The 26394-nt window shown below is 47.0% G+C and overlaps 1 protein-coding gene and 1 long non-coding RNA gene across 6 annotated transcripts in view; one reads left to right on the top strand and one right to left on the bottom strand.

Moving 5' to 3' along the window:
• Positions 1–24580, top strand: part of FCHSD2 (FCH and double SH3 domains 2) — a 153246-nt gene extending 128666 nt beyond the window's left edge. For 2 of the 5 annotated variants that reach the window (XM_081197350.1, XM_081197348.1), the window contains exons 13-20: positions 3833–3994; positions 11120–11254; positions 13886–13969; positions 14495–14672; positions 16095–16315; positions 19253–19382; positions 21051–21136; positions 22859–24580. In XM_081197350.1, the coding sequence (XP_081053476.1) occupies positions 3833–3994; positions 11120–11254; positions 13886–13969; positions 14495–14672; positions 16095–16315; positions 19253–19382; positions 21051–21136; positions 22859–22939 (1077 nt within the window). In that variant the 3' untranslated portion in view covers positions 22940–24580. Of the gene's footprint in view, positions 1–3832; positions 3995–11119; positions 11255–13885; positions 13970–14494; positions 14673–16094; positions 16316–19252; positions 19383–21044; positions 21137–22858 lie in introns of all 5 variants that reach the window. The other 3 variants (XM_081197351.1, XM_081197347.1, XM_081197349.1) reach the window with 2 other exon arrangements.
• Positions 1–26394, bottom strand: part of LOC308588838 — a 407342-nt gene that overhangs the window by 365547 nt on the left and 15401 nt on the right. The gene's annotated exons all lie outside the window — the stretch shown is intronic.

Here is a 26394-nt window from a genome sequence, read left to right as displayed (position 1 = left end):
TCTGCTAGCGATCGAGGCAGACATGAACGTGTGGCTCTGCACTGTAAATAGTTTTGCACCAAAATAAAACCTGTAAAAGACAGGTCAGAGTCCTGACTGGTTACTCGCGAGCAACCACCATTGCCACCTGACACTCAGCATTTTAATACAAGTTGAAGGCAAACGGTGTGCGGGCACGCATTCGCTGTCGCATGAGAGAATTTTGATTTCTCGTTTGAGAAATTTGCCCGTGAGAATCGGCATCTGTGGCATTAAATCATTAATCCGATGGTTCGACGATAAGCAACATTGCCTGAGCGGCTGTGATGCAGAAACCTTTTCCTGGTTCAGTAGCCGTGCTCTTTCCCACAGAAACGCTGCCCTGAACTCTTGCTCCCATCATCCACTCCCCTATTCCCTCCTTCCAATCCTTAATAGGAGTATAACCTGGTTTTTTTACATGGTGTATTCCAGTGCCTTTTAGGTTGCTGTTCTTGTTGAAAAATACATGCTTGTCACTGTCAGGCCTTGCAAATTGGGGTCAATGAAGTGGGAACCTCTCACCCCCACCCCCTCCGATTCAAGGGCACGCTACTATGAAGTCTGCTTCCCACGGAACGTTCAAGCAATGCTGGATTGGTCTCATGAGTCACTTCCTTGTCTAAATGATCACATGGAAAGAGTTGTTGTTGTTGTTTCCTACTATTTCTGGAAGGAATGGTGCACACTGGCAAGCTGCTCCCAAACCAGCAGTATACCTTTAACCCTTATGCAGACGTCCTGCCGCCACGTGTCAGATTTGATGGGGATCGTGCCCCGCCTCACCTGACATCCGTGAACGGTGCTCCTCCATCCTGTAGTGAAGATCACACAAGTAGGGTCCTCTTTTGATAACCTCTAGACTTCTTGGCCCATGTGAAATCCAACATGTGGGTATACAGGGTAGAGGACCAAGGCAACTTTAGGTGCATTGTATATGGAGTGGTGAAGGGATGCAGGTGGCGCTGTGGGTTAAACCACTGAGCCTCTAGGGCTTGCCGATCGGAAGGTCGGCGGTTCGAATCCCTATGACAGGATGAGCTCCCGTTGCTTGGTCCCTGCTCCTGCCAACCTAGCAGTTAGAAAGCACGTCAAAGTGCAAGTAGATAAATAGGCACCGCTCTGGCGGGAAGGTAAACGGCGTTTCCGTGCTCTGGTTTGCCAGAAGTGGCTTGGTCATGCTGGCCACATGACCCGGAAGCTGTACACCGGCTCCCTTGGGCAATAAAGCAAGATGAGTGCCGCTACCCTAGAGTCAGCCACGACTGGACCTAATGGTCAGGGGTCCCTTTACCTTTATATGGAGTGGGGAGATATCTGCGTGGGGCTTGGGCTTTTGTTAAAGGTAGTGGTATGTTGTATTGTTCACAGTTTGCTCTCTGTGGGAACCCTTTGTTTTTATTTCGTAGATAAATAAAGGTGGTATATAGGGAGTGTCAGCAACACTTGTGCAACACTCATCAAGGAAAGAACACTGAGGTTTTCTGAAATAGCATTTCTGTTGAGATACAATGGGTGCCTCACTTTCTGGAAGGAGTTAAAGACATTTTTGTTCCTACAGGCTTTCGCTGTCAGATGAATGGGTCCTTACCAAGTGTCCACTTGCTAGGGTTTTAGCCTTGTTTTAAATGTATTTGTTGCTTTTGTGTTTTTAACTCCTGTGTGTAAATCACCTTGAGATGGTGTTTTAGAAGGCAATGAATGAATTGTGGCAATAATTTTTTTCTCAAGAGGTTGAGCTATTGTGGGCAAGATGGTCCAGACACTGCCCACCCAACAATAACATTGCAGTAAATGTCCTAGTTTCACAGTCCTTTTCTGGGACACTTCTGGGCCATCTCATTGAACTTTGGGCATATTTGGGAGATGAGAAGCTTCAGGTCCTTCCAGACTGCTTTGCTGTATTTAAAGTTTCCAAAGAGATGGTTCAGGTATACCTGAAGGAGCGTCTCCACCCCCATCGTTCAGCCCGGACACTGAGATCCAGCGCCGAGGGCCTTCTGGCGGTTCCCTCATTGCGAGAAGTGAGGCTACAGGGAACCAGACAGAGGGCCTTCTCGGTAGTGGCGCCCGCCCTGTGGAACGCCCTCCCATCAGATGTCAAAGAGATAAATAATTACCTGACATTCAGAAGACATCTTAAGGCAGCCCTGTTCAGGGAAGTTTTTAATATGTAACGCTGTACTGTTTTTAACACTGATTGGGAGCCGCCCAGAGTGGCTGGGGAAACTCAGCCAGATGGGCGGGGTATAAATAATAAATTGTTGTTGTTGTTGTTGTTGTTGTTGTTGTTGTTGTACTGGCAGTGAGCAATGAGATGGGTACAGTAATGTGTGGAAATTGTTCCTTAGTCTTTGCGTTTGAAAAGCAAGGGATGTTTGCTCTCTTCTTCTTTCCTTCTAGTTTCCGAAGCTTTTAACACTTTGCTTTAAGGTTTTGACAGCATTTGAAACTGCCTTACATTGAGATCAGGCTATTTGTCCATCTAGCCAAGTAATGGCAGCTGCTCTCCACAGTCTCAGGCACAGAGAGAGAGGTCTTCCCCAGCCCCGCTATAGAGTTCCTTTTAGCTGGGACGTACCAGAGATTCAACACAGACCCTCTGTATGCAAACCATGTTCTTAACCACTGAACTGAAGCCCTCAAACCACCAGCAGATCTCAGAATTCTGAGCTTGTATTATTCAGCTTTTATTTTTCTATATGCAGGGGGGGTTGCACAGAGCTATTTTTTAAGCGCTACCTTCAAACAAAACAACAACTGATAGTAAATGTGTAAGTCCGAAAGGGTGGCTGTGATCATGAATCTGTACGTCTCCCCCGGCACACACTGTTTTATTTGTATTGTAACATACTGTTGAATCGTATGATGAAGGGCAATCTAGAAATCATGTTCTGAATAAATACAGTATTTTGGCAAATGCTTCCATAACTCTGTACTACAGATGCTGCAGAATGAAATTTATTTATTAGATTTCTATCGCTCCCCATCTCCCTTTAGTTGAGATTTCTGCATTGCCAGGGGGTTGGACTGGACGACCCTCTGGACCCCTTGTTACTCTGCAACTCTATGATTTCCAAAGGAGCCCGGGGTGGCAAGCAACCAAGCAGAAGACCAAAACAATAAATAAAAGACTTATTTAAATCAGCCCTTTAAAAGCAGTCACACACCCTCGCAGCTAATCATTTCAAGATTACCAGGGACAGTCTCTTTTAGCCATCAAATGCCTGAATGAACAGGAGTGTTTTTAAATTCCTCCTGAATGCTAATAATGAGGGAGGCAAGTGCAGCTCACCAAGGAGTGTGTATTCCGCAAAAGGTGGAAATGCCACCATTAAGGCTCTGTTACGGGTCAGCGCCACTCAGCACTGGCACCACGGGCAGGACCTTTGCTGCTGCTCGAAGGGCCCAAAATGGTGGGTGGGAGGGAGAACAACTCTTTTAGGTACCGTATTTTTTGCTCTATAAGACTCACTTTTTCCCTCCTAAAAAGTAAGGGGAATTGTGTGTGCGTCTTATGGAGCGAATGCAGGCTGCGCAGCTATCCCAGAAACCAGAACAGCAAGAGGGATTCCTGCTTTCACTGCGCAGCAATCCCTCTTGCTGTTCTGGCTTCTGAGATTCAGAATATTTTTTTTCTTGTTTTCCTCCTCCAAAAACTAGGTGCGTCTTGTGGTCTGGTGCGTCTTATAGAGCGAAAAATACGGTACTTCATTCAAAACCAGATCTTCTTGCTGACGTCCGTCTTCCTCAAGCAAGTGCCTCAGGAAGTGCAGGGAGCCTAATTGCTTTCTCTTTTCCCTTCCACCAACAGATAATAAAGCTGAAAGCAGAAGCTCGACTCGACCTTCTGAAGCAGATTGGGGTTTCAGTGGACACCTGGCTAAAAAGTGCAATGAATCAAGTCATGGAGGAACTGGAGAATGAGAGATGGGCCAGCCTCCCCATGGTGGCCAATAACGGCTCTTCGCACTTGGTACATTCCTCTTCATGACGTTTGCCTTTCCCCTCCTCTTTACTTTTCAACCCTTAGTTACAGTCACGCATCCCCGCGGTGCGTCTGCGTCTCCTCTGGTACAGCTTAAGTGGAACAGATAATTGCAGGTTGTCAGTGGGTGTTAGAAACCATCAGAGGTGGCTGTTTCTAACTTCAGCCCAGCAGATCTGTGAGTGCATATTCCAAATCAAAGTGGAATAGAGGGCCACACCAATAACAGGAAAGATGGAAGAGGACTGAGCCAAAAGGTGTGGTTATGATTTCATGAGTATTGATGTGTTTTGGCTATCTCTATACCAGGAGGTTTTATACAGCCAGTAGCTAGGTGGCCAACTGCATCTCCTTTTAATATATCATATGTTGCACAATCTGCAGAACGGAAGACGGAGTTTACTCAGTGAGGCTGTTTGTTTCCTCAGCAATCTGTGAGTGGCCCTCCCAAGAGCTTAGCCTTGATCTCCCCCAAAACGGGGCTTTCCTCCTCCCTAAAAAAAGCTCAAAAGATCACTGCCAGTTTTTAATTCTGTGAGTAGATCGGAGTCTCTTGGGAGTTGGCCACCCCTGGCTTAGCGCATCTGCTCCAATGCAGCCGAGCATTTCATGGTCCAGACAAAGGTTTCACAAGAAACTGCAAACCACAGGCACATTGCTAAGTAATCCCCGTGAGGGGCATTTTTGTGGGAGAGATGGGTACAGGAGAGAATAAGCACTCCTGCCCACTGACCAAGTCCTCCCACTCTCCTTCTTTCCTCACCTCCCTTCCTGCCACATTCCTATTACAGTGGTGCCTCGCAAGACGAAAAGAATCCGTTCTGTGATTCTCTTCATCTAGTGGTTTTTTCGTCTTGCGAAGCAAGCCCATTGCCGGATTAGCAGATTAGCGCTATTAGCGGCTTTTAGCGGCTTTTAGTGGCTTATCGGCTTATCGGATCAGCTGATAAGCGGTTTAGCAGCTTAGAAAAAGGGGGGGAGGGGAAAAAACCTGCAGGAACTCGCAAGACATTTTCGTCTTGCGAAGCAAGCCCATAGGAAATTCGTTTTGCAAAGCACCTCCAAAACGGAAAACTCTTTCGTCTAGCGAGTTTTCCGTCTTGCGAGGCATTCGTCTTGCGGGGCACCACTGTATAACTGCTGTGGATCACTCTGGAAACCCTGCAAGGTTTCCAATGGGTTGTCTCAGCACCGTCCCTGAGAGCTTTATTTCTGCAGATGGTTATAATCAGAATTGCAAACCGAGGTCTACATTCAAGCTGCCGTTGCAACTGGTATCAAGGTGCACATTCCCCCCCCCCTTACATTTATATCACACCGTTCCTCAAAAGAGCTCAAGGGGACGCATGTCACTCTCATGCCTTTCCTCACAGCAACCCTACGAGGGCAAGTTGGGACTGTCTCAAGGTGACTCACATGGCTGAATGGGGGTTGTGAACCCTGGTCTCCCAGCTCCTGTGTCAGATACACAGCCCCCTTACACCACATTGGCTTGACAGGGCAATATGGGGGGGGGGGAGAAAGCCACTTTCTTCCAAGGAGCTTACAGTATACATTTTGATGGTGGGTGGGTTGGGGGTTGGAAAGGATGCAGAGGCTAGGCTCAAGAGGAATGTGAATGCACACAAATGGATTTAAGTGAATTTGGGCTTTGTTTCTGCTGGGAAGAGGCCTGGGGGGATTAAGCCTTAGATCTCTTTTCACCACCACGCAGAAAAAGAAACATCTCATTCCTCCAAGCTGCTTTCTCCCTCCCTCCTTTCATTTGGCTCCCCTCTTCCCTTCCTGTTGCAAATCCTGGATTCTCCCCAACTCTCTTCGTCTGCCCAGTGCAGCATGCCAGCAGTTGGAACGGCATCTATAGCCGTTGCCAGTCTCTGACAAACTGGCAGATGCTGGAGTGTGGGAGGATAAAATCTAATTTCCATTTCCCCCCTTTGACACACACTCCCTCTAGCCAGCTTCCTGGCTTGCCCTTGGCAGGCATGCTGGAGTTAGCTAGAAGCTGGCTTTTTTTACAGCAGTTAAAGGTGCGAGTTTCCGAAACAAAAATACCTGACTGTCTCATTCTTGTTCTCTGTTGTACATTCCCTAGGGGCACGTGCGATTAAAAAAATGACAACAGCAAAGCTATTTCTGCCATTCCTTACCAAACGTATCTTAGCAAAGGTACATTTGTGTTCTTTGCATTTGCATTTGCAGACCCATTTTTTTCAAGAGGTTCTTGACAGCTGTGTGCCGAACAAATTCTAAATAAGAGAATAGCGCCCCTCAAGCAGCTTGAAAGTTCAATATTTAGCCTGTCAAAATGCTTACTAAAGAATCAGTTTCAAGAGGGGTAGCAGTGTTAGGCTGTTGCAACAGCAACTAAAAGATGGTGTTTTACAAGCCAGCAAACTTATGGCATAAGCGTTCATGGACTATAGTCCAAGATTGTATGCTATTACAGAATCCATTTCCCAGTAAGATACTCCTTTGGCCTGCCTTTGTTATTTAATGCGTAGAGGGGGATAATCTGACTGCAAAAAACAGCCCATGTAGTCACTTGTGGCAGCAAAAACGTTTCAGTGCGCCACTGAAGCAACACGAGACCTAATGGATTTGAAGATCCCTTGCAGAAAGCGCTGGAGCTCTCCAATGGATCACGTTGGAACAGTTGTCTCAGGGCAGGAAAGCCTCATGCGTCATTGATCCAAGTTGTGCAGACAGCAGCTTTTGTAATTGCATGTTACCTTTGCTAATACCACCGAGGCCCCTTCGTTCTTCATCTGCAGGTTGAGCAGAGCTTTCGTCAGTAAGTCATTTTACTGTAGGCTCACTTTGAGGAAGCAGTGAAGGCTGGTGGGTTAGGCCCTGCCACCACTTTCCAAGCTGCAAAGTTCTGTGGCCACAGCCAGGGCTTGTTCGCACCTCACTACTCTAGGAATGGCACCTAGAGGATGTAGCAGGAGAGGCATGGAATTGTCCCAGTTGCTGATACGATACAATAATCTTTATTGTCATTGTCCCATACAGAACAACGAAATTGGAAAAATCTACATAAGACATTCAAAAACCAACAAGCCTGCTATCCCAGCCTGGTTAGCCCCCTAAAAACTCTGATACCCCATTCTTAAATACAATATACTCCCATAGAGACTCCTTACACTGCGTTTAAAACCAAAACCACATTTGGATAGGAATTGTTTCTCAGGCGGCTAGTCCTGGTCTTTATAACCCTGGACCTTCTTCCAGAAGGCAGAAGCTGAAAGAGATCATTTCCGGGGTGCGCACTATCCTGCGCTATCTCTGCAGCTTGCTTATGGCACCTGGAAGCAGAGATTTGATCCAAGGTGGGAAGAGTGCACCCAATTATTCTCTCCGCAGTCTTTACAGCCCTGGACAGCATTGTTTTCCCCTGATGCCTACTTACTGTGTGTGGCAGATTGCTACGGACAGCCAGCTTTCCCATATACTTGCACAGAAAAGTAGGACAGGAGAGGATTGCCCTTTATGAACACATAGGTTCTTGCAGATTTGTTTTAGAAAGATCAAGAGATCCAGTTAGAGTATCAAGCATACATGGATTTGTTATTTACAATTTTGAGTCTGGTTTCGAAATTCTTCCACAATAATAACTTCCTCCTCCCGCCCTCAAAAATTACAATTTATTCCAATTCTAGTTTTCCTATATCCTGAATACTGCTTGTTCTGCTTTGCACATCGCACATTTAAGCACCTCTCCCCCACCCTCCTCAAAATGTTTGCCGTTCACAAATGAGCATGTTTTTAAATGAATGATGCCCAAAATTGCTCATACTCTGAAAAGACAATTGAAATAAATGAACTTAAGTCTATTCATTTTGGTGGTTCTCTAGGCTGTTCATGACTTCAGGTAGCTATCACCCTGTGTTTTAAATTACAACAAAGGTGTCTGTAGGCACAGTGTGGTTGTGTTCCACGTTTTATAGGACTACAAGCTGCTGAACTGGCAATAGCAATTGCAGCAGAGTGAGCCAGCTTCTAGCTTGTGACATTTACAGGCTGCCAGCAGTTGTATTGCACATTAAAAAATAAATAAATGCAGGCTTCCAATTGGTTGTTGTTTTTTAAAAAAACATTTTTGGTTTAGAATCTTAAACTTTCAGTAGAATGTCCAGTACACTTCCTATTCAATTACATCCTGCTAGCATTCTTTGATTTATTGATTTATTTCTTAAAATGTTTATTCTGCTTCAAAGTGATGTTTTCGAAGCGTGAGGGGGCACTGGGTACTTGTTTACGTTCTGCAGGTTGGCATTTCTTTGACATTCTTCTTGGGATTCCAGCTTCCCTGTGCAGGAGCAGTGGCTTCCAGGCTGTTTTGGAGCTGTGCATATTCTTTGCTGACATCCCATTGCTTAGCCTCACTTGATCAAATACAGTTGTACCTTGGGTTTTGGAACAGCTTAGTTCCCAAACATTTTGGCTCCCAAATGCCGCAAACCCGGAAGAGACTTTTCCGGTTTGCGAACTATTTTTGGAAGCCGGACGTCCGACAGGGCTTCCTGCTGCCGATCAGAAGCTGCGCGTTGGTTTCCGAACGTTTTGGAAGTCGAACGGACTTCCGGAATGGATTCCGTTTGACTTCCAAGGCACGACTGTACTCATGTGCACAGAGAACCACTTCATAATGTCCGGATGTGACTCTTAAAAAATAATCATCATCATTTTTACTAGGTTTTACAATACAAAATTATTTAAAATTTCAAATACATAAGCATATGCAGAGATTCCTCCGAATCTCAGGACTTACCCCCTCCCTGGAGTCCCGTTTTAAACAATTAAAACTGCTTCTTCTTCCGCACTCTAACTATTATATCAATTCATATTTTCCATGATAATTGTTACACTACAAGTGAGATCAAAATCCTGCCTCTTGCCACACCTCTTTCTTGACTTACCTGGTGACTGTTTCTCTATGGAATTGGGAGATATGCCCACCAGAGCTAACCCTGCTGCTTGGTTTGCACATTTACTTTTCCCTTGCATGAAATACAAAGGATTCAAGAGGCAGCAAATGTTGCCACCCCTAGTTTCTGAATTAACAATTGTACATGCAACACCTTGGAGGCCGGTTAAATCTTTTTGGACGACTGCATTGCAGGCTTCTCAGCATAGGTGATTGTGTAAAAGGGCCCTAAGTTGCAGCAAAATCCTGGCTCTTAACACCTTTTCCCCCACAAATTCATGTAAACCCAAAAGAGCCTCTTGGTTTAAAAAGGAGATCTCCAATTCCAGGACTTCCTGCCCTGAAGCTTCTCAGGCATTTAGGGGCCATAAATCCATTGGATAATCTGATTGTCAATTGCCTCTTCATGTGGAAACTGAGGGGTAATTAACATACAGTTGTCTTAAGGCCACATGGGTTACAAAACTTGAAAGTGCTAGAAGTTTTGACCCTAAGGGCTTAGAATGTGAAAGAATGGAGCATGCCTCCAGTTTTCAATTCAAGTAATGTTGTAAGTCCTCCCAGAGATCAGAGGTTTGGGAAACGCTGGCCTAAGGACCAGACCGCTGGAACACCAAAAGATAGGAAATGCAAAATAGAGCCATTTCTGTTTGCTGGCAGCACTCTGCACTGTCTGTGAAATTGTCAGCAGTCACATTCCGTTCCTTTGAGGATGCCGTGCCAGGATTGTCTGGAGAGAGTTGTTTCCAGGATTTTTCGACTGGTGGGAGAAAAAAGAGGACATTCCTGACTCTCTTTGTGCTACAGCCTCTCCCTGCGTACAAAAAACTACCGTATTTTTTCGCTCTACAGGACGCACCCGACCATAGGACGCACCTTGTTTTAGAGGGGAGAACAAGAAAAAAAAATTCTCCCCCTCTCTGCTCAGCGCCCCTTCAGCAAAGCGGCAGGAGAAACGGAGCCCCTTCCATTTCTCCTCCCGCTTGGCTGAAGGGGCGCTGCGCAGCTCTCCCTCTCTGCTGAAGCCAGGAGGGCCTTGCTGTCCCGGCTTCAGCAAAAGGAACCCGAAGCATTCGGAGCACAGCGCGAGTTCCCGCTGCGCTCCAAAGGCTTCAGGTGGATATCCCTGAAGCCTGGAGAGCGAGAGGGGTTGGTGCGCACTGACCCCTCTCGTTCTCCAGGCTTCAGTGAAAGGAACGCGTAGCCTCTGGAGCGCCACGGAGCCTGCATTCGCTCCATAGGACGCACAGACATTTCCCCTTAATTATTGGAGGGGGAAAGGTGCGTCCTATAGAGCGAAAAAGACGGTAATGCTTTTCTCCATGGATGGTCAAACTGAGACATGGCAGGTACTGCAAGCGACTCAGGGCTTCCGAACAGGAGGCGGAAGATTCATGTGTGTGGCCGTCGGAGAGGTTTGCCATCCACAAAGTAGCGCAGCTGCTTCTGTACGTAGAAGAGGGAAGGAGAGAGAGACACACAGAGTGAATTTCCATAGGAGGGAAGGATCACACAGGCCAACTTGTCGGTCGCTTTCTAACTCATTCATGGAGAAGGCGTACAAGGCAATTCACACCTTTTTGATTTGGTGCTTTTTTCATAACTGACTTCACAGCTGGGATAATATCCAAGGTAGAATGAAATTGTTTGGGCAGCAGTGGTGCCTAAACAGCTTCTTGGCAAATAATGTTGTTATCTCAACAGCTCGGTCCCCTTGCTGCCTTTGCTTTTGGATCCTCACTTGGCAAGTGTCCTGCTGGTGTTCCCTTTAGGTTGTAGGTATAATTGTGGGATGCGGGTGGTGCTGTAGGTTAAACCACAGAGCCTAGGACTTGCCAATCAGAAGGTCGGCGGTTCGAATCCCCACGACGGGGTGAGCTCCCATTGCTCGGTCCCAGCTCCTGCCAACCTAGCAGTTTGAAAACACCTCAAAGTGCAAGTAGATAAATAGGTACCGCTCCGGCGGGAAGGTAAACGGCGTTTCCGTGTGCTGCTCTGGTTCGCCAGAAGCAGCTTAGTCATGCTGGCCACATGACCCGGAAGCTGTATGCCAGCTCCCTCGGCCAGTAAAGCGAGATGAGCGCCGCAACCCCAGAGTCGGCCACGACTGGACCTAATGGTCAGGGGTCCCTTTACCTTATAATTGTAACAGGTTTTTCCTCTTCCAATCTCTCTCCTATTAGCTAAATGTTGACATGGAAAAGGAAGAAGGGGAAGAGCTAGAGGATGGCATGGATGCTTTCGATGACAGCAGCTCCAGTCCTTCTGGTACGCTCAGAAACTACCCGTTGACCTGCAAAGTTGTTTACTCGTACAAGGTATGTAAAAGGGTGGGATTTTGTTGTGAGTCGAGGACCTGCCACCCACATAGTAGTAGTAGTGATAATAATAATAATAATAATAATAATAATAATAATAATAATAATAATAATAATAATAATAATAATAATAATTTATTATTTATACCCCGCTCATCTGGCTGGGTTTCTCCAGCCACTCTGGGCGGCTTCCAACAAAACACTAAAATACAATAACCTATTAAACATTAAAAGCTTCCCTAAACAGGGCTGCCTTCCGAAGTCTTCTAAAAGTTTGGTAGTTATTTTTCTCTTTGACATCTGATGGGAAGGCGTTCCACAGGGCGGGCGCCACCACCACCGAGAAGGCCTTCTGCCTGGTTCCCTTTAACTTGGCTTCTCACAGCGAGGGAACCGCCAGAATGCCCTCGGCACTGGACCTCAGTGTCCAGGCAGAACGATGGAGGTGGAGACGCTCCTTCAGGTATACTGGACCGCATAGGATTATAATAAGACACAAAGACACATTATTTTTGGTTAATGGGCAAAATAAGGCCACAACTTTATTGGTTACAGCATGTGAGTAGTATTGGCTTAGGCACTGGATAAAACAGCAATACATGACTCCACCCCGCTCAGCAAGGAGTCATTTCAGGGTTAACAACCAGTGGGAGGAGCTTGTTGATGCAAATACAACTGGAAGCTTCCCCATGACATCACCAGGGGGTCGTGCCATGGCCCTAGCCACCAGCAGGGCATCGGACAGGATCCACGACCGCCGGATTCCTTTAATGGAATACCCAAAAGAGGAGGCGTAGATTATGGGCATACCCAATCCTCCAACACAGTACAGTGGTACCTCGCAAGACGAATGCCTCGCAAGACAAAAAACTCGCAAGACGAAAGGGTTTTTTGTTTTTTGAGTTGCTTCGCAAGACGATTTTCCCTATGGGCTTGCTTCGCCAGACGGAAACGTCTTTCAAGTTTGTTTCCTTTTTCTTAACACCGTTAATACAGTTGCGACTTGACTTCGAGGAGCAACTCATAGAACGCGGTGTGGTAGCCTTTTTTGAGGTTTTTAAAGACTTTGGTGATTTTTGAAGCTTTTCCAAAACTTTCCCGACACCGTGCTTCGCAAGACGAAAAAACTCGCAAGACGACAAAACTCGCGGAACGAATTAATTTCGTCTTGCGAGGCACCACTGTACACATGCCTAACCGCCAAAGTTGTGACGAGTTGCTACGAGGTAGGCGAAAAAACCAAGAGGCTGGTGCCAATTTGCCAAATGGATAAAAAAAGTCCTACCAGGTCCCTTGGGCAACCGAGGCAACCGACCGAAGTCCATAGCAAGGTCAGTCCACAGAGGAAACTGACCTAAAGAAAGGGAGGGCGGGAGATCCGATGCCAGCAGGAACAGACTGGGGACAGATCGCTGCTGCGGCTGCTTAAATGCAGCTAACCCCGCCCACCAGCCAGCCCTATTGGCCGACTGAAGGGCATGGTCGCGGTAGCAGGGAAGAACAGAAGCAGGGAGCTGAATATGCCTCCCTGCTGCCGCGGGAAGCTGCTCCCACTCACAACCCCTCCCTTCCGGGAAGAGGAGAGGCCTTGGTAAACAAATGATCATATCGACTTTGACATCAATGAAGCCTCAGCTGTGTTCAAAATCAGAGCATCCTTAGCAGACCTGTGTGAAGCACTAGGTTTCGGTTAGAATGAATGCACTGCGTTTGGAGGAAGGGACTGTTTTGCACTAGCTCTGGCCCCTTTCAGAGGAGCAGCTCCTGAATTTCCCAAAGAGATTTCCAAAAGTGGGGAAAGCCATAGTCGTTTTTTGGTTCTCTGCTATAGAGAATGAGGAACACAGAGCTTCATTTTACAGCGCAGCTTCAAATCCAGAGTACATATCGAGGCAGAGGGAGCAGAGAGCGGCATATAAACAGATCAGATTTTTTAAAAATCATTTTTATTTGATTTTACTAATATAAAATTATAACAATCCAAATGCATATCCATATATAGAGATTACTCTGAATCTCGCGACTCCCCCCCCAACCCCTTCCATGGGTCCTATTATTTACAACTGCATATTATTCCATACTCTATATTTTATGTCAATCCAAATTATCCATGGTATCTGCTACATTACAAGTGAAATTAAAATCCTGCCAATCCTTCCATCTGCTTGTAGTAGTCTCCTAGATATGTTATAAATTTTTCCCATCCTTTTTTAAAAGTTTTTCTCCTCTTGGTTCCTGAGTTTTCCAGTCAGCTTTGCCATTTCAGCATAGTCCATCAGCTTAGCTTGCCATTCCTCTCTGGTAGGACCTTCCATCTCTAGCAGATTTTTATTTTTTTTTATGACCAGAATACAAATACAAGGTGAATTTGGGGAGCATAGGTCTCTAGGAAGCGTGATAATTAACTGCACCTGGTTCATATGGGAGTAGGTACTCTTTCAGTTGTGAATAGTTTTTTGTCTTGCGAGGCATTCGTCTTGCGAGGTACCACAAGAAATCGCTTGACGGCTGCTTCAACCAGGGAGTGGCATCCTTGATCCTTCCTCTGCTAAGATTGACCCATTACAAGTTGCGTTTTCCTGAGCCTTAGTATCTATATGCCAAGATATTTATCGCTCTTCTTCACCACAGGCTTCCCAGCCAGACGAGTTAACCATTGAGGAACATGAAGTTTTGGAAGTTATTGAAGATGGAGATATGGAAGATTGGGTAAAGGTATCATTTTGCTTTTCCTGTCGTTGTGGCATGTTGAAAGGGCCGTGGCGGGTGGTAGGCTGCCCCTTTTTAAACGGGAAAAGAAGACAGAAAGGTGTATGTATATATATGTATATATGTATATGTATATATATATATGCTTTCGTAGATTTTCACGGGTACAGGAATGTAGGTTTTGGTGTCTTCGGGTGTCTTCCCGTGTAAGAGTTGGGGTGTCTAGGCGACGTTTCGACGAGGTCTCACTCGTCATCTTCAGGCTGGTGCTTTCGGCTTCTTGTTACTAGAACAGAGCTCTGTTCTAGTAACAAGAAGCCGAAAGCACCAGCCTGAAGATGACGAGTGAGACCTCGTCGAAACGTCGCCTAGACACCCCAACTCTTACACGGGAAGACACCCGAAGACACCAAAACCTACATATATATATATATATATATATATATATATATATATATATATATATATATATATGCTCCTCCATCCATTTGCCCCCTTCTCTTAAGCCTTTCATTTTCTCAACTCCCGCAGGCTCGGAATAAGTCTGGCCACGTGGGCTACGTCCCAGAGAAGTACCTGCAGTTCCCAACTTCCAACAGTCTCCTGAGCATGTTGCAATCACTGGCAGCGTTGGACAGTCGGTCTCACACTTCTAGTAATTCAACGGAAGCCGAGCTGGTCTCAGGGAGCCTCAACGGAGACTCCAGCGGTGAGTGCCAGCAACTTCTGGTGTTCTGCGATGAGCTTCAGTCCTTCAGATGGCGAACGTTTAGGGTTAGGGTTAGGGTTAGAGTTGGGATTAGGGTTAGGGTTAGGGTTGGGGTTACAGTTGGGATTAGGGTTAGAGTTAGAGTTAGGGTTGGGGTTGGGGTTATGGTTAGGGTTAGAGTTGGGATTAGGGTTAGGGTTGGGGCTAGAGTTGGGATTAGGGTTGGGGTTAGGATTAGGGTTAGGGTTGGGGTTAATGGAAGCAATGCTTAAGAACAAATTCGTTTGCTGAAAGATAAGTGGTACACAACACTACCAAACCTATAGTTACATAAATCCAACTGACAATAACACCCACAATGTAACTGGCTGTGTTTAACTATATGAATTCTTTATACATCATATAATCATACCTCTTTTCACATTATCAAATTAAGTAGAAGCAATTAAAGACCAGCACTTGAACAGGAAATACAAATAGATCAGTTCTTATATATGTAATGTCCAAATAGAAGCTTTTTTTGTGTTCCACGTATGTCTTTACGAATACAAGTGTCAGACGCGACAACTTTAAGGAGCAGTACTTGCAATAAATGAACTTTTTCTTTGTAATGTTCCACATATGCCTTTGCGAAGTATAGTTGCATACAGCCGAGCATACTATGCTGACGAAGCCCAGCAGGGGGAAACAAGGTATTATTCCAGGAATCCTTGTCTTAAGTTCTTTCGTCTGATACCTGCATACAGCAACTATATTTTGCAAAGGCATATGTTAAGATCTTTCATATGCATACAGCAACTGCATACGACAACTATACTTTGCAAAGGCACAGCCAGTTACGTTGTGGGTGTTACTGAAAGATAAATGGTAGCCCAAATGAGCCGTAAACCTCTCCCACAAGAACCGCCATTGTCCAGCTTTTGTCAGCCGCGGAAAACTTGCCTGTTTAATATACGACTCCAAACTGATTGTTTTAGCCGGCTGCTTGAATATTTTTATTGTATTCTATAACCTGTTCTGGGATCATAAACTAATGAAGGGCAGGATAAAACTAAAGTACAGTGGTACCTCTGGTTACGTACTTAATTCGTTCCAGAGGTCTGTTCTTAACCTGAAACTGTTCTTAACCTGAAGCACCACTTTAGCTAATGGGGCCTCCCGCTGCCGCCGCATGATTTCTCATCTTGAAGCAAAGTTCTTAACCCGAGGTACTATTTCTGGGTTAGCGGAGTCTGTAACCTGAAGCGTATGTAACCTGAAGCGTATGTAACCCGAGGTACCACTGTATAGCTGTGCTGGGAAAAGCTCCAGGAGCCACCCTTAGGATTCCAGCAGAAACTGATCTAGGAAGCACATTCCACCAAAATACGTTTCAAACCTTGTCAAATTCTTGTATCATGATATTTGCCATTTCTTTCCCAGTATGTTTTGTAAAAGCACTTTATGATTACGAGGGGCAGACAGACGACGAACTGTCCTTCCCAGAGGGAGCGATAATCCGGATCTTGAACAAAGAAAACCAGGACGATGATGGCTTCTGGGAAGGGGAGTTCAACGGATGTGTCGGGGTCTTCCCATCCGTACTAGTAGAAGAGCTAACCGCCTCGGAAAATGGAGAGATTCAGTGCGTTGTGGATGCTCAGGTATGGGAAGAATTTTGCCCGTGCCCTGAATGGGCATGCATGGGACTGGACAAAGGCTTGTTCAGCCACAATGTAATCAGCAATTGCCACATTTCCCCTGTTTCACTAGACAGTTGTGCTTTTCAGAGAGTGCCCTTAACGCTGCAACAAAGGCAGGCAAGTATCTGGGAGCTAATCTCTTCCTCTCCTAGCTCAGGAGCCAGGTGGCAGACTGCTTTAACACTGGCAAACTTTGATTGCTGGATTTCTCGAAAAGGTCAGCTTGCAGCGTTCCGCACAATGACACGTCCAGCAGAGGTGTAATATTTGAAAGAAGTTCCACCTACATGTCTGCGCCACCATCGAGGGAACAGGTGCACAGCCAAAGCAGCAGGGTTCCATCCTGTTCATCTTGGCAAGTTGCAAAGCCCTTCCTGATTCCAGAAAGAGCGTGCATGGAAATCCCTCTCCTAAAACAAAAGTTCCTCCCCTCCCCCACTCATTTTAGCAGAGGATCCCATGTAAACCCGTTTCTGAACCCCTGCTAAAACAAGAAGGTGGGGAGTCTTCATTTTAACAGGTGATACCAATGCAAATGTTCTGTAAGCCACCCAGAGTGGCTGCAGAAACCCAGCCAGGTGGGTGGGGTATATATAATAAAATTGTTGTTGTTGTTGTTATTGTTAATAACAACAACAACAACACCTTCCTGATCCAGGAAGGGGTTTGCATCAGAATTGCCTACTAAAAATGGGGGAGGGGCTTTGTTTTAACATTGGGTTGCGAGGTGCTTTCAAATCCTGAATGTCATTGTGACATCAAGTGATGGACAGATGAGCAGCTCCCTCCACCAATCAAATTTGACCTGTGAAGCCAGCCCCGATGAGAGTCTGGCCTGTGGAGCCAAAAAGGTTTCCCATGCCTGCTCTACAAGGACGAGGCCACATTATGGGCCGACAGAACGTGTAAGGATCACTTATTTCAGTATCTCTGTGCTCCTTAGTTTTTGTAAGTGCTCATCAAAACCCTGGGATCCCTTTGTGGAAGTTGTAACAGCCACCTAATCCTAACTTTCCCCCTATGATTCGGGGTAGTATCTGCTTGTTAGAGCTTTAAATGCCAGCGTAAATGGCATTTAGTTTTTGGAGAATTGCAAACGAAGGCCCCAGCCCTTAGCTTTCTTTGCCCGAGTCCATTTAATATTAATCGTGCTTCGAACATTGGCAAAGGTTAACAGCAGATGTGCACAAAGAATGAAAGGAGTGGTGAGGGGCAAAAAGGAAATAAGAGGCAGAAGAAGGAAGTTCCCCGTCTCCTTCCTGTAATTAATCTCTGTGTGATACATTGAGAGATCAAACAGAGCTTGGCAGCCGGAGAATTGCCAGTTCTTGCAGTTCCAGCCTAGTGTGTTCATTTCTGAAAAATGCGCCTTCATTTTGGAGTAGTGAGTCAACTTTTTATTGTTGAACTTGCTTCCTTGCTTTCTTTTACATTAAAAACGTCTTTCCTTTGTTTGTTTGTTGCCTCCTCTTTCTCCAAGGAGCGAAGGGTGATGCATGTGGGGCTATTCCTGTGTGGCGGCATGGGCTGAAAACACACTCAGTGAACTTCATGGCCTTTATCTTTCACACCGCTTCGGCCGCTTTGCACTATGAAGCAGTCTGCGCATTTGTGGTTTTTTTAAAAAAAAAAATAGACAAGCGGGGATTCGAACTCGGATCCCCGCTGTAGCACATTGATTCTGTAAACCACGCACGTGGCAAAGGCGTGCTTTTGGCCACTTGCATCTTTCAATTACACGCCACGGAACTGGACTTGGCTGCAATTCCATTCTGCATTTACACACACGAGGGCACCACTCCTTTGACACTGCTTAAATGGTGGAGAGGCCTGTAGCCCAGAGCTCTGTGGGTTCTCTGGTACGCAGGGAGATCTCAATGAGCAAGGAGCTTTGGGGGAAGCTCTGCAAATGCCATGCAGATGTGCCCATGAAACTTATCTCCAGCTGTGGAGTTATCTCCCTCAGGAGGTCTACAGGAACCCTCCTGGCCTCCCTAAAATTGTTTTATTCCGTTCTGTTTTTAGAGGGGGAAAGCAAGAAAAAATATATTCTGCGCAGAGCATGTAAGCGGCTCTTGCTTTTCTTGCTTTAAACCCTTCCGTCCCTCCTCCTGCTTCGCTGAGAAGCCAGCAGAGCAAGCTGCGCAGCTCTCGCTGAAGCCAGCAGAGCAAGAGCAATAGCTGCACAGCGCCTCTTCTGCTGGCTTCCCAGCAAAGCGGACGAGGGACGAAAGGGAGCCCTTACAAGGGAGTGCTGAGCAGAGCCTGACACCGTCTCTTGCCGTCTTTTCCGGGAGGTGTGGGAAGGGACAGAGGGCAGCCCATCAGTCCCTTCTCCCACCTCAGGGAAAAGCCCCCAAGAGCCGCACACACACTCCGCGTGGCTCTTTAAAGGGAGCGCTGAGCAGAGCCTCCCGCCTGCATTCGCTCCATAAGGCGCACACACATTTCCCCTCACTTTTTAGGAGGGGGAAGTCCGTCTTAGGGAGCGAAAAATACGGTAATCTCAATTTCAGTGTCTTGCTTTTAAATTTGTTTTCAGCGCATTGGATTTTTTTTAAAAAAAAGTTATGCTTTTGTTTACATAATGCGTGCCTGCCTTTCTTCCCTTTTTCCCCCCGTGAAGCCAAAAGCAACTTACAAAGTAATCTTGTTCTTTGCTCACCTTGAATCACTGTGACAAATCGGTCTTGGATATAGTACTCATAAATAACAAAACATTTTTTTCCAGTTGCAGAATTACGGTGAATGAATGAATGCTTCTATTCCTGTCGTTTGAAATGGTTTGTTAAGATAACCCTGAAAAGAGCCTATTATGCAGGCGCGACTCGTTGTAGGCAGAAACTACCTGGTTTACTTTGTCGCAGCTCTTCCTACTGTTTACTCCTTGTATTGCAGGTATCTCCATCTCCAGCACCCCAGAATTCTCTGGCGCCACTGCCGCTCTATGACCAGCCTCCAACCAGTCCTTTCCACAGCCCTGATAAGAGAAGCTCCCAGTATTTCCCAAGGTCTCCAACGACAAATGGTAAGAGAGATGAAAGCTCTGGCGCTAAGATGAAAGCCTGGGTGTCTCTGTGTACCCTGCAAGAGAGAATAGCCAAATTTTGTAAGGTGTTGGAGCAAGTTTAATGTAAGGTTGTAGCAGGGAGCACTGCAAACCACTGGGGTTTGCCCTTCTGACTTCTCAAAGTCCTGCATACACCAGGAGCTAGGGCAGCAGTGGCGGTGGATAACCAGAAAATAAAGACTCTCAGAATGTTACATTTTGAATGAGGTGTTGTTCTCTTATGTGGCCACACAGAAAACACACATCCCTGAAGTTCCTGAATCTCCATTGCAAAAGAAAAAAGTCTCCCCAAAATTAATGTTCTTACACAAGGCTTGAAATCCTAAAGTTCTCCACTCAGCATATGTCAGTGGTGCAGCCTGTGTGACCGATTTCGTCTAGAAGGAAATATTGTCAGGGACTGGCTGGACGAGGAGGAATGGTGGGAGAAGAGGAAGGCTCAAAGCCCAGGGAGGGGTGGTGGTGGGGACGCTGAAGACAGGTCAGAGTTTGAAGGGAGGGGGGCAGAATGGTTGGATGCTGAACAAGCAACAGGCTGGAGTGAGAGAGAGGAAGAAGAGGCAGAAAGCACTGCAGACGCAGGACAGGCAGCTGAGGAGGAGGGGGGGGCCATAGCTGTCAACTGTCCCTTATTTGGCAGGAAACTCCCTTATCCCAGTGCCGTTTCCTGCTGCTGTCCCGGATTGATGATATCCCGTAAATTTCCCGGGTTTCAAAGGAAGCAGCTCCTCTCCCTCCCTCCCTGCCGGCCAGGGAGGAGGGAGGCTCCAACTGTGTTGCTTGGCTGTGTTGCTCACCCAGTAAGGAGTCTAAGAACAACTGGAGGGTGGAGCTTGCATGCCTTGTGCCTATCAAATCGGCCGCGTTGCCTGGGGACTCGCCTTTGCTCAGCACTTCTCAGCGGAGAGGTGACGGTGGTTTTCCTTGCTGCATCCCCTTTGCTGGGTTGCTGCGCTGTGGGAACCACCACTTGAGGCTTCGTTTGGCTGCTGGCTGGGCTTTTCGCCTTTGGCTCGGAGGGGCTCAGAAGTTGAACATACCTGTGCTCGGAATCGGATGGATACGTCATCGACAGCCCACTCACCCTTGCCGGGGATATGGTTTGTCTGGAGCGGGGGCATATGGTGGGGGGGGGGAGAGAGAGAGAGAGAGAGAGAGAGAGAGAGAGAGAGAGAGAGAGAAAGGAAATCCCTTATTTTGGCGGCTGATCCCTTATTTTCAAATCTGTAAGTTGACAGCTATGGTGGGGGCTGAGGCTGCAACAGATTCACAAGAGCCGGCCAGTCCTACTGTATTTAGCTCCCCTCCTCCCTTGTCTACAAGGGCACGGAGTGCTTTGTGTGGAGCAGAGTAAAGACAACCGAGTCCCTTCCCAGCGGAGTTTAAGACTGCTGGGAAAACAGCCGGACGGGGAGGTGACTAAGGGGGAAGTCGGAGGCACAGGTTGTCAGTTCTGGCAACTGCTTTACAGGGGCCAGTCTTGCCCGTAGCTTTATCTGTTTGTATTCTGTTTCCTTGAATAAAGGATCGGCTTTACTGCTCGTCTCTGTGCTGACCTGCAGCTGCACCAGTCCTGACATACGTTTGTTTTTGTTTTGTTTCTCTCCCCATCCCCACCAGTTTCAGAAAACAGCTACACTGCAAACTCTCCTGGGTTCTCTCAGCCACCACGACCTCTTCCCGAAAGCACTTCGTATGGCAAACTGAGACCAGTAAGTTTTCCTAACACACTGCAGAGCTACAGAAATTGAGTGTTGCTGCTCTGACTCTCGCGGGGTAAAGTCAACAGCTTAACTGCACTGGGCCCAAACACAAACTGGCTTAGAAACAGTCTGCTGCACGCTGCACCTTTGGGCAGAACTTTGTCATTACGTTTCATTGGTGGCCAGCCTGAGATTCGGTTGCCATGGGTAGCCGAGTCTTCTTGGATAAGAGGCTTGTAAGCTAGGTTGTGGCACCTGTTCTCCTCTGTTCTTCTACTTCCTGCTCCCCAGTACAGTAGACCAGAGAAAAAGGTTGCCCTGAGCAATGCCAGCAGCCATGGTGGTGGCAGCAAAAGCGGTGGCCAGCATTGGCACACAGCCCTGGCAACGAGGATGCTGTCCCAGAGACAGAAGATGCCAGGCTAATTGTCGTGGTGCCAGTGGTGCAGTCCTGTGACTCCGTGGGGCTCAGGAACCTTGCAAGATTTTTGAGTGCTGGCAGGGAGCATGTGCAGGAAGTGGTATATAATGACAGGGCCATGTTCTTCCTGCCCCCCTTCCCCCATCAAGGCTGTGCTGGAGCAGTCAAGCAGATCCCAGGGGCGAGGGCAGAAGAGGAGTTTGGTGGCGGATCACCCTCTTTCCACGATGCGATGCTGAGAGGCGTCCAATCTTTCACACCCCAAATGTGGAAGGCCTTAGATGCATGAAGAACCTAAGAAGAGCCACGCTAAGTCAGACCACAGATCTAGCTAGGCCAGCGCACTCTTTCCAACAGGGGTCGGCTGCCTGCTTGCATAAAAGCTCCCCAGTAGTCCTGTTGCTATGGCCACAGCATCTCATGTTCAGAAGCAGACTGAATAGATGGAGGCTCCGTTTAGCTCTCCCGGCACGATAGGCAAAGCATCTCGTAACTTTACCCTTGATTTGTGGCACCCTTCGCCACCTCTGCTGTAAATAAGGAAGTGCACCACCAGTAAAATAGGGAGATAGCCACAAAGATCTTTGCTGAGCACCCAAACCAGCGGCAGCTTGTGGTGGAGGGAGCTATTGATGGCTATCCATGATGGCTACAGTTGGAGGCAGCGATGCTTCTGAATACAAGTTGCTGAAAACCGCAGGAGGGGAGAAGAGAGCTCTTGTTATTGCCTTCTTGCAGGTTTTCCACAGGCACCTGGTCGGCCACTGGGAGAGCAGGGTGCTGGTCTAGGCGGGCCATAACACCGGTCCTGAAAGACCTACAAGTCCCAGTATGTTTCCGAGCACAATTCAAAGTGTTGGTGTTGACCTTTAAAGCCCTAAACGGCCTCAAAGGCCCAGTAGACCTGAAGGAGCGTCTCCACCCCCATCGTGCAGCCCGGACACTGAGGTCCAGCGCCGAGGGCCTTCTGGCGGTTCCCTCCCTGCGAGAAGCAAAGCTACAGGGAACCAGGCAGAGGGCCTTCTCGGTGGTGGCGGCACCTGCCCTGTGGAATGCCCTCCCACCAGATGTCAAAGAAATAAACAACTACCTGACATTTAGAAAACATTTGAAGGCAGCCCTGTTTAGGGAAGTTTTTAATGTGTGACACTCTGATGTATTTTTAAACTTTGTTGGAAGCTGCCCAGATGGGCGGGGTACAAATAATAAATTATTATTATTATTATTATTATTATTATTATTATTATTATTATCCAGCAGGGTCTTCTGTGCTCAGGTTGGTTTCTCATGCTCGGTTTTGGCTGTTTCAGGTGCGAGCTGCCCCTCCCCCTCCCACTCAGCACCGCAGGCCGACAGAGAAGATTGAGGATGTTGAAATCACCTTGGTGTGACCAGCGGGGACGAATTGCGCAGTAGTGCTACAATCAAGGCCAAATGTTGGCGGTGTTTGGTCAGCTCTCATTCTTGGGCACCTTTGCATGACGATGATGATGGAAGAGACTTTTTTTTAAAGACTTGAGGAGAAGCGGGAGGATTCTCCGGGGCCATGGACGTGGCGGTGGCCCCTTCTTCCCACGGTCATTAATATTTTGTGCCTTTTTATTTGTTGCTGTTTGGTTCCACTTTATATATCTGCCATCCTTACTCCTTTAGCACAAAAAGCAAGCAGACGAACGCCTTTGCAGCTGAAAAGCTGGCCGTCTCAGTTTCCGGCGGAGGCTTCTGGGACCTCCCCTTTCCGTGTCGCTTACAGCCGGTCTACAGATCGCAGCTTCCCTTGCGGCAACCGTTCTGCAGGTTGACTCTTCCCCGTAACTGCTGCAGCGTGTAGCAGCACGAGTTAAGGCCCCCTTCCTCGTCGCATCAGACACCTTGAGACCTCTTGACAAGGGAAATGGGGGCGATTTTTATCGGTGCTTGCGGGCTGCAGCAGGAACGGAAAGTCACCGCAGGAATACATTTCTGCAAGGCGGAAGCTGGGCATGTAGACCAGCCCATAGTCTTGCATACATAAACCATGTGCATTAGTACAGTATATTACTGTTGCCATAGGAATGTGTCAAAAAAAATTTCTTTTTCCTATTCAAGTAGCGTTACTTATCTGATTAGGTTTATTAATCAGAATGTATGGGATAGAGGAGGGGATGCACACAAGTGTAAGTTAATGGAGAGGCTGGCTCCTCTCTCCCCCTCTCTCTCTCTCTTTCTCTCCCCTGCCCCGAACAAAAGATGAAACAAACAAAAAAACCCCCAATCCTACAACTAAAGAAAAGCACTGCAGATCCTATTGGGGTTAATTACTTCCGTGCGCACCTCTTTTCGTAATTAACCGCGAAACCCGAGTGCTGAACGTTCCTTTTGTATTGATATTTATGTGGTGCATTTAGTAATAGAGTATCTACTACTACTACAGAAATGCTGACTTAGTAGCAACGACATGTTTTTCTTAGGGTAAAACTGAATAAGCAGGATTCTCATCATAGAGCTGGAACTAGCTGTTCATTTCCTCTTTGAGAGGGTTCCCCCCACCCACCCGTCCTTTTGTACTTGTGTCTCTCCTGGCCCCAGTTCTTGCTGTACTGTAGTTTGCTCTCTTGACATTAGCAGTATATTTTGGACACTGGAACATCCGGCTAGAGTGAAGAAGTTTTAAATGTTTAGAATATTGACGTGTGGTGTCTAGCTTTAGCTTTGGGTAGTGCTAGCTCAGAACGCCGCGCGAAGCCCAACGGCCAGCCTCAGACCCGGGGGGGCAGCGGCGGTGTCGGCTGGAGACGGACAGTCCTTTGATTTCTCCTCCTCACCCCCAACGGCGTTGAAAGAGGCCCAGCGGCGCCGTTGCCACCTCCCGCCTGCAGCACTCGTTTTGCTTGTCCAGCTATCGCCTCTGTTCCAAAAGGCTTTCGAATAATCTCCCCACCCCCAGCCAGCTCTGCAAAAAATCTGCAAAACCTGCTTGGCAGAGGAAATGGCACCGGGTCAAAAGAAATCGACAACAAGGCCTCCGTCTTGCCTCTCTCTCTCTCTCTCTCTCTCTCTCTCTCTCTCCCCGCTCTTGGGACTGGGGCAGGGGAATGGCAACCATGCCCTCCCCAAATCAAGCTCAAAAAGCCATCCCTGGGGTCTTGCCAGCTCCTTCGCCCCACTTTTGAGGGCGGAAAGTAGATGTTCTCGGGGGGGGGGGGCGCAGCAGAGAGGCCCCTTCCAAACCCCGGTTTCTCTGAGCGAAAGCCGCTTGCGACTTTCGAGAGAGGCAGTCGTTTTGTAGTTGAATAACAGTCAAATAAGAGGGAGAAAATGTATTTCGGATGGAATTAGTCTCTGAGGGGCAATACTCAAGAGGGAAAAGGAAGAAGGGGCAACCATTTGAATCAAATTCCGTCCCAAGTAGTTTCCAACCAAAGGGCTGGGATATATATTTTTTAAAAAACCAACTACAGAAATGTTCTCGGAGCTGAAATGTCAGTCCTGTTGAAAGAGCTCTTGTACGTTCCTTCTCCAACCAACCACCCCGGCCCCCCCTGCAAAGCGAGTAAAACCTAGAATCCGTTTCCGCACTTTGTTGCCTAATGGAGTACATCTTCTTTTTTTTTCTTCCTTTTTAATTCTGTGGCTGCATTTCGTGAAACCGTTTGACGAGATTTTCATCTTAAAACTTTGCACAAATAATCTTGGCTGGGTCTCTGGACATATGACTGTTTTTTGCCAATTTTTTATTTCCCTTTCGTTTGGTTGGCCTGAGCGAGGGAGGAGCTGTTTGAAGCATAAAATAGCGCCTTCTGCAGCAATTGCCAAATATCTGGCAGATTTCCTGTGAAGAATTTTTTTGGGGGGAGGGGTGGGGGGGTTGCGGGGGGGGTGCTAATTCTGTCCTGTTGATCTGTTTGAGGTCTTTTAAAAAAAATGTTTATCAAACTTATTCTTAAGTTTTTTTAAAAACAACAACAACACAAATCCAATTTTTTAAAGAGCTGTACTGCATACATTTTGAAATGCTTCATGAAAAACGTTGCCAATAATATCAACATGTTCCATTTGGTTGGCCAGTCTCCCCGCATATTTTTGTGTGTGTGTGTTACCCAGACTCTCAAAATTCAGAAAGTGTTATTTAAAAAATAAAAAAATCTTCTTAGTTATATTTTAAAAATATTTTCTGTAAGAGCTGCTAATTTTTATTTAAAAAATAAAAGTTGTAAAAATACACCTCCTTTTTAAACTTCATACAGGGCATGCAATAGAACATATCACTGTGTACACCGACAGTACACTTGAAAGCAGAACTTTGAATGCTTTCTTTATATTGGCTGTAAAACTTTGTATTTATTATGTATAAAATGTTGAATAATAAAAAGTGGCTTTAAATCATGGGGTGTGGCTTAGTGCATATTGAATGCTGGGGTATTGCCTTTCATCAAGCTTGAACAAGTGGGGCACTTTTATAAAGGGATTTAGGGTGGCGCTGTGGGTTAAACCACAGAGCCTAGGACTTGCTGATCAGAAGGTCGGCGGTTCAATTCCCCGCGACAGAGTGAGCTCCCGTCGCTCGGTCCCTGCTCCTGCCAACCTAGCAGTTCGAAAGCACGTCAAAGTGCAAGTAGGTAAATAGGTACCACTCCGGCAGGAAGGTAAACGGCGTTTCTGTGCGCTGCTCTGGTTCGCCAGAAGCGGCTTAGTCATGATGGCCACATGACCCAGAAGCTGTACGCCGGCTCCCTCGGCCAATAAAGCGAGATGAGCGCCGCAACCCCAGAGTCGGCCACAACTGGACCTAATGGTCAGGGGTCCCTTTACCTTTACCTATAAACCTGAATGTCTGTGGGTGTCTTATCCTGAATCGGACCTTTGG

Source organism: Podarcis bocagei (assembly GCF_964188305.1).
Source record: "Podarcis bocagei genome assembly, chromosome: 6".
NCBI classification, from domain to species: domain Eukaryota; kingdom Metazoa; phylum Chordata; class Lepidosauria; order Squamata; family Lacertidae; genus Podarcis; species Podarcis bocagei.
This window is presented reverse-complemented; position numbering and strand designations above follow the sequence as displayed.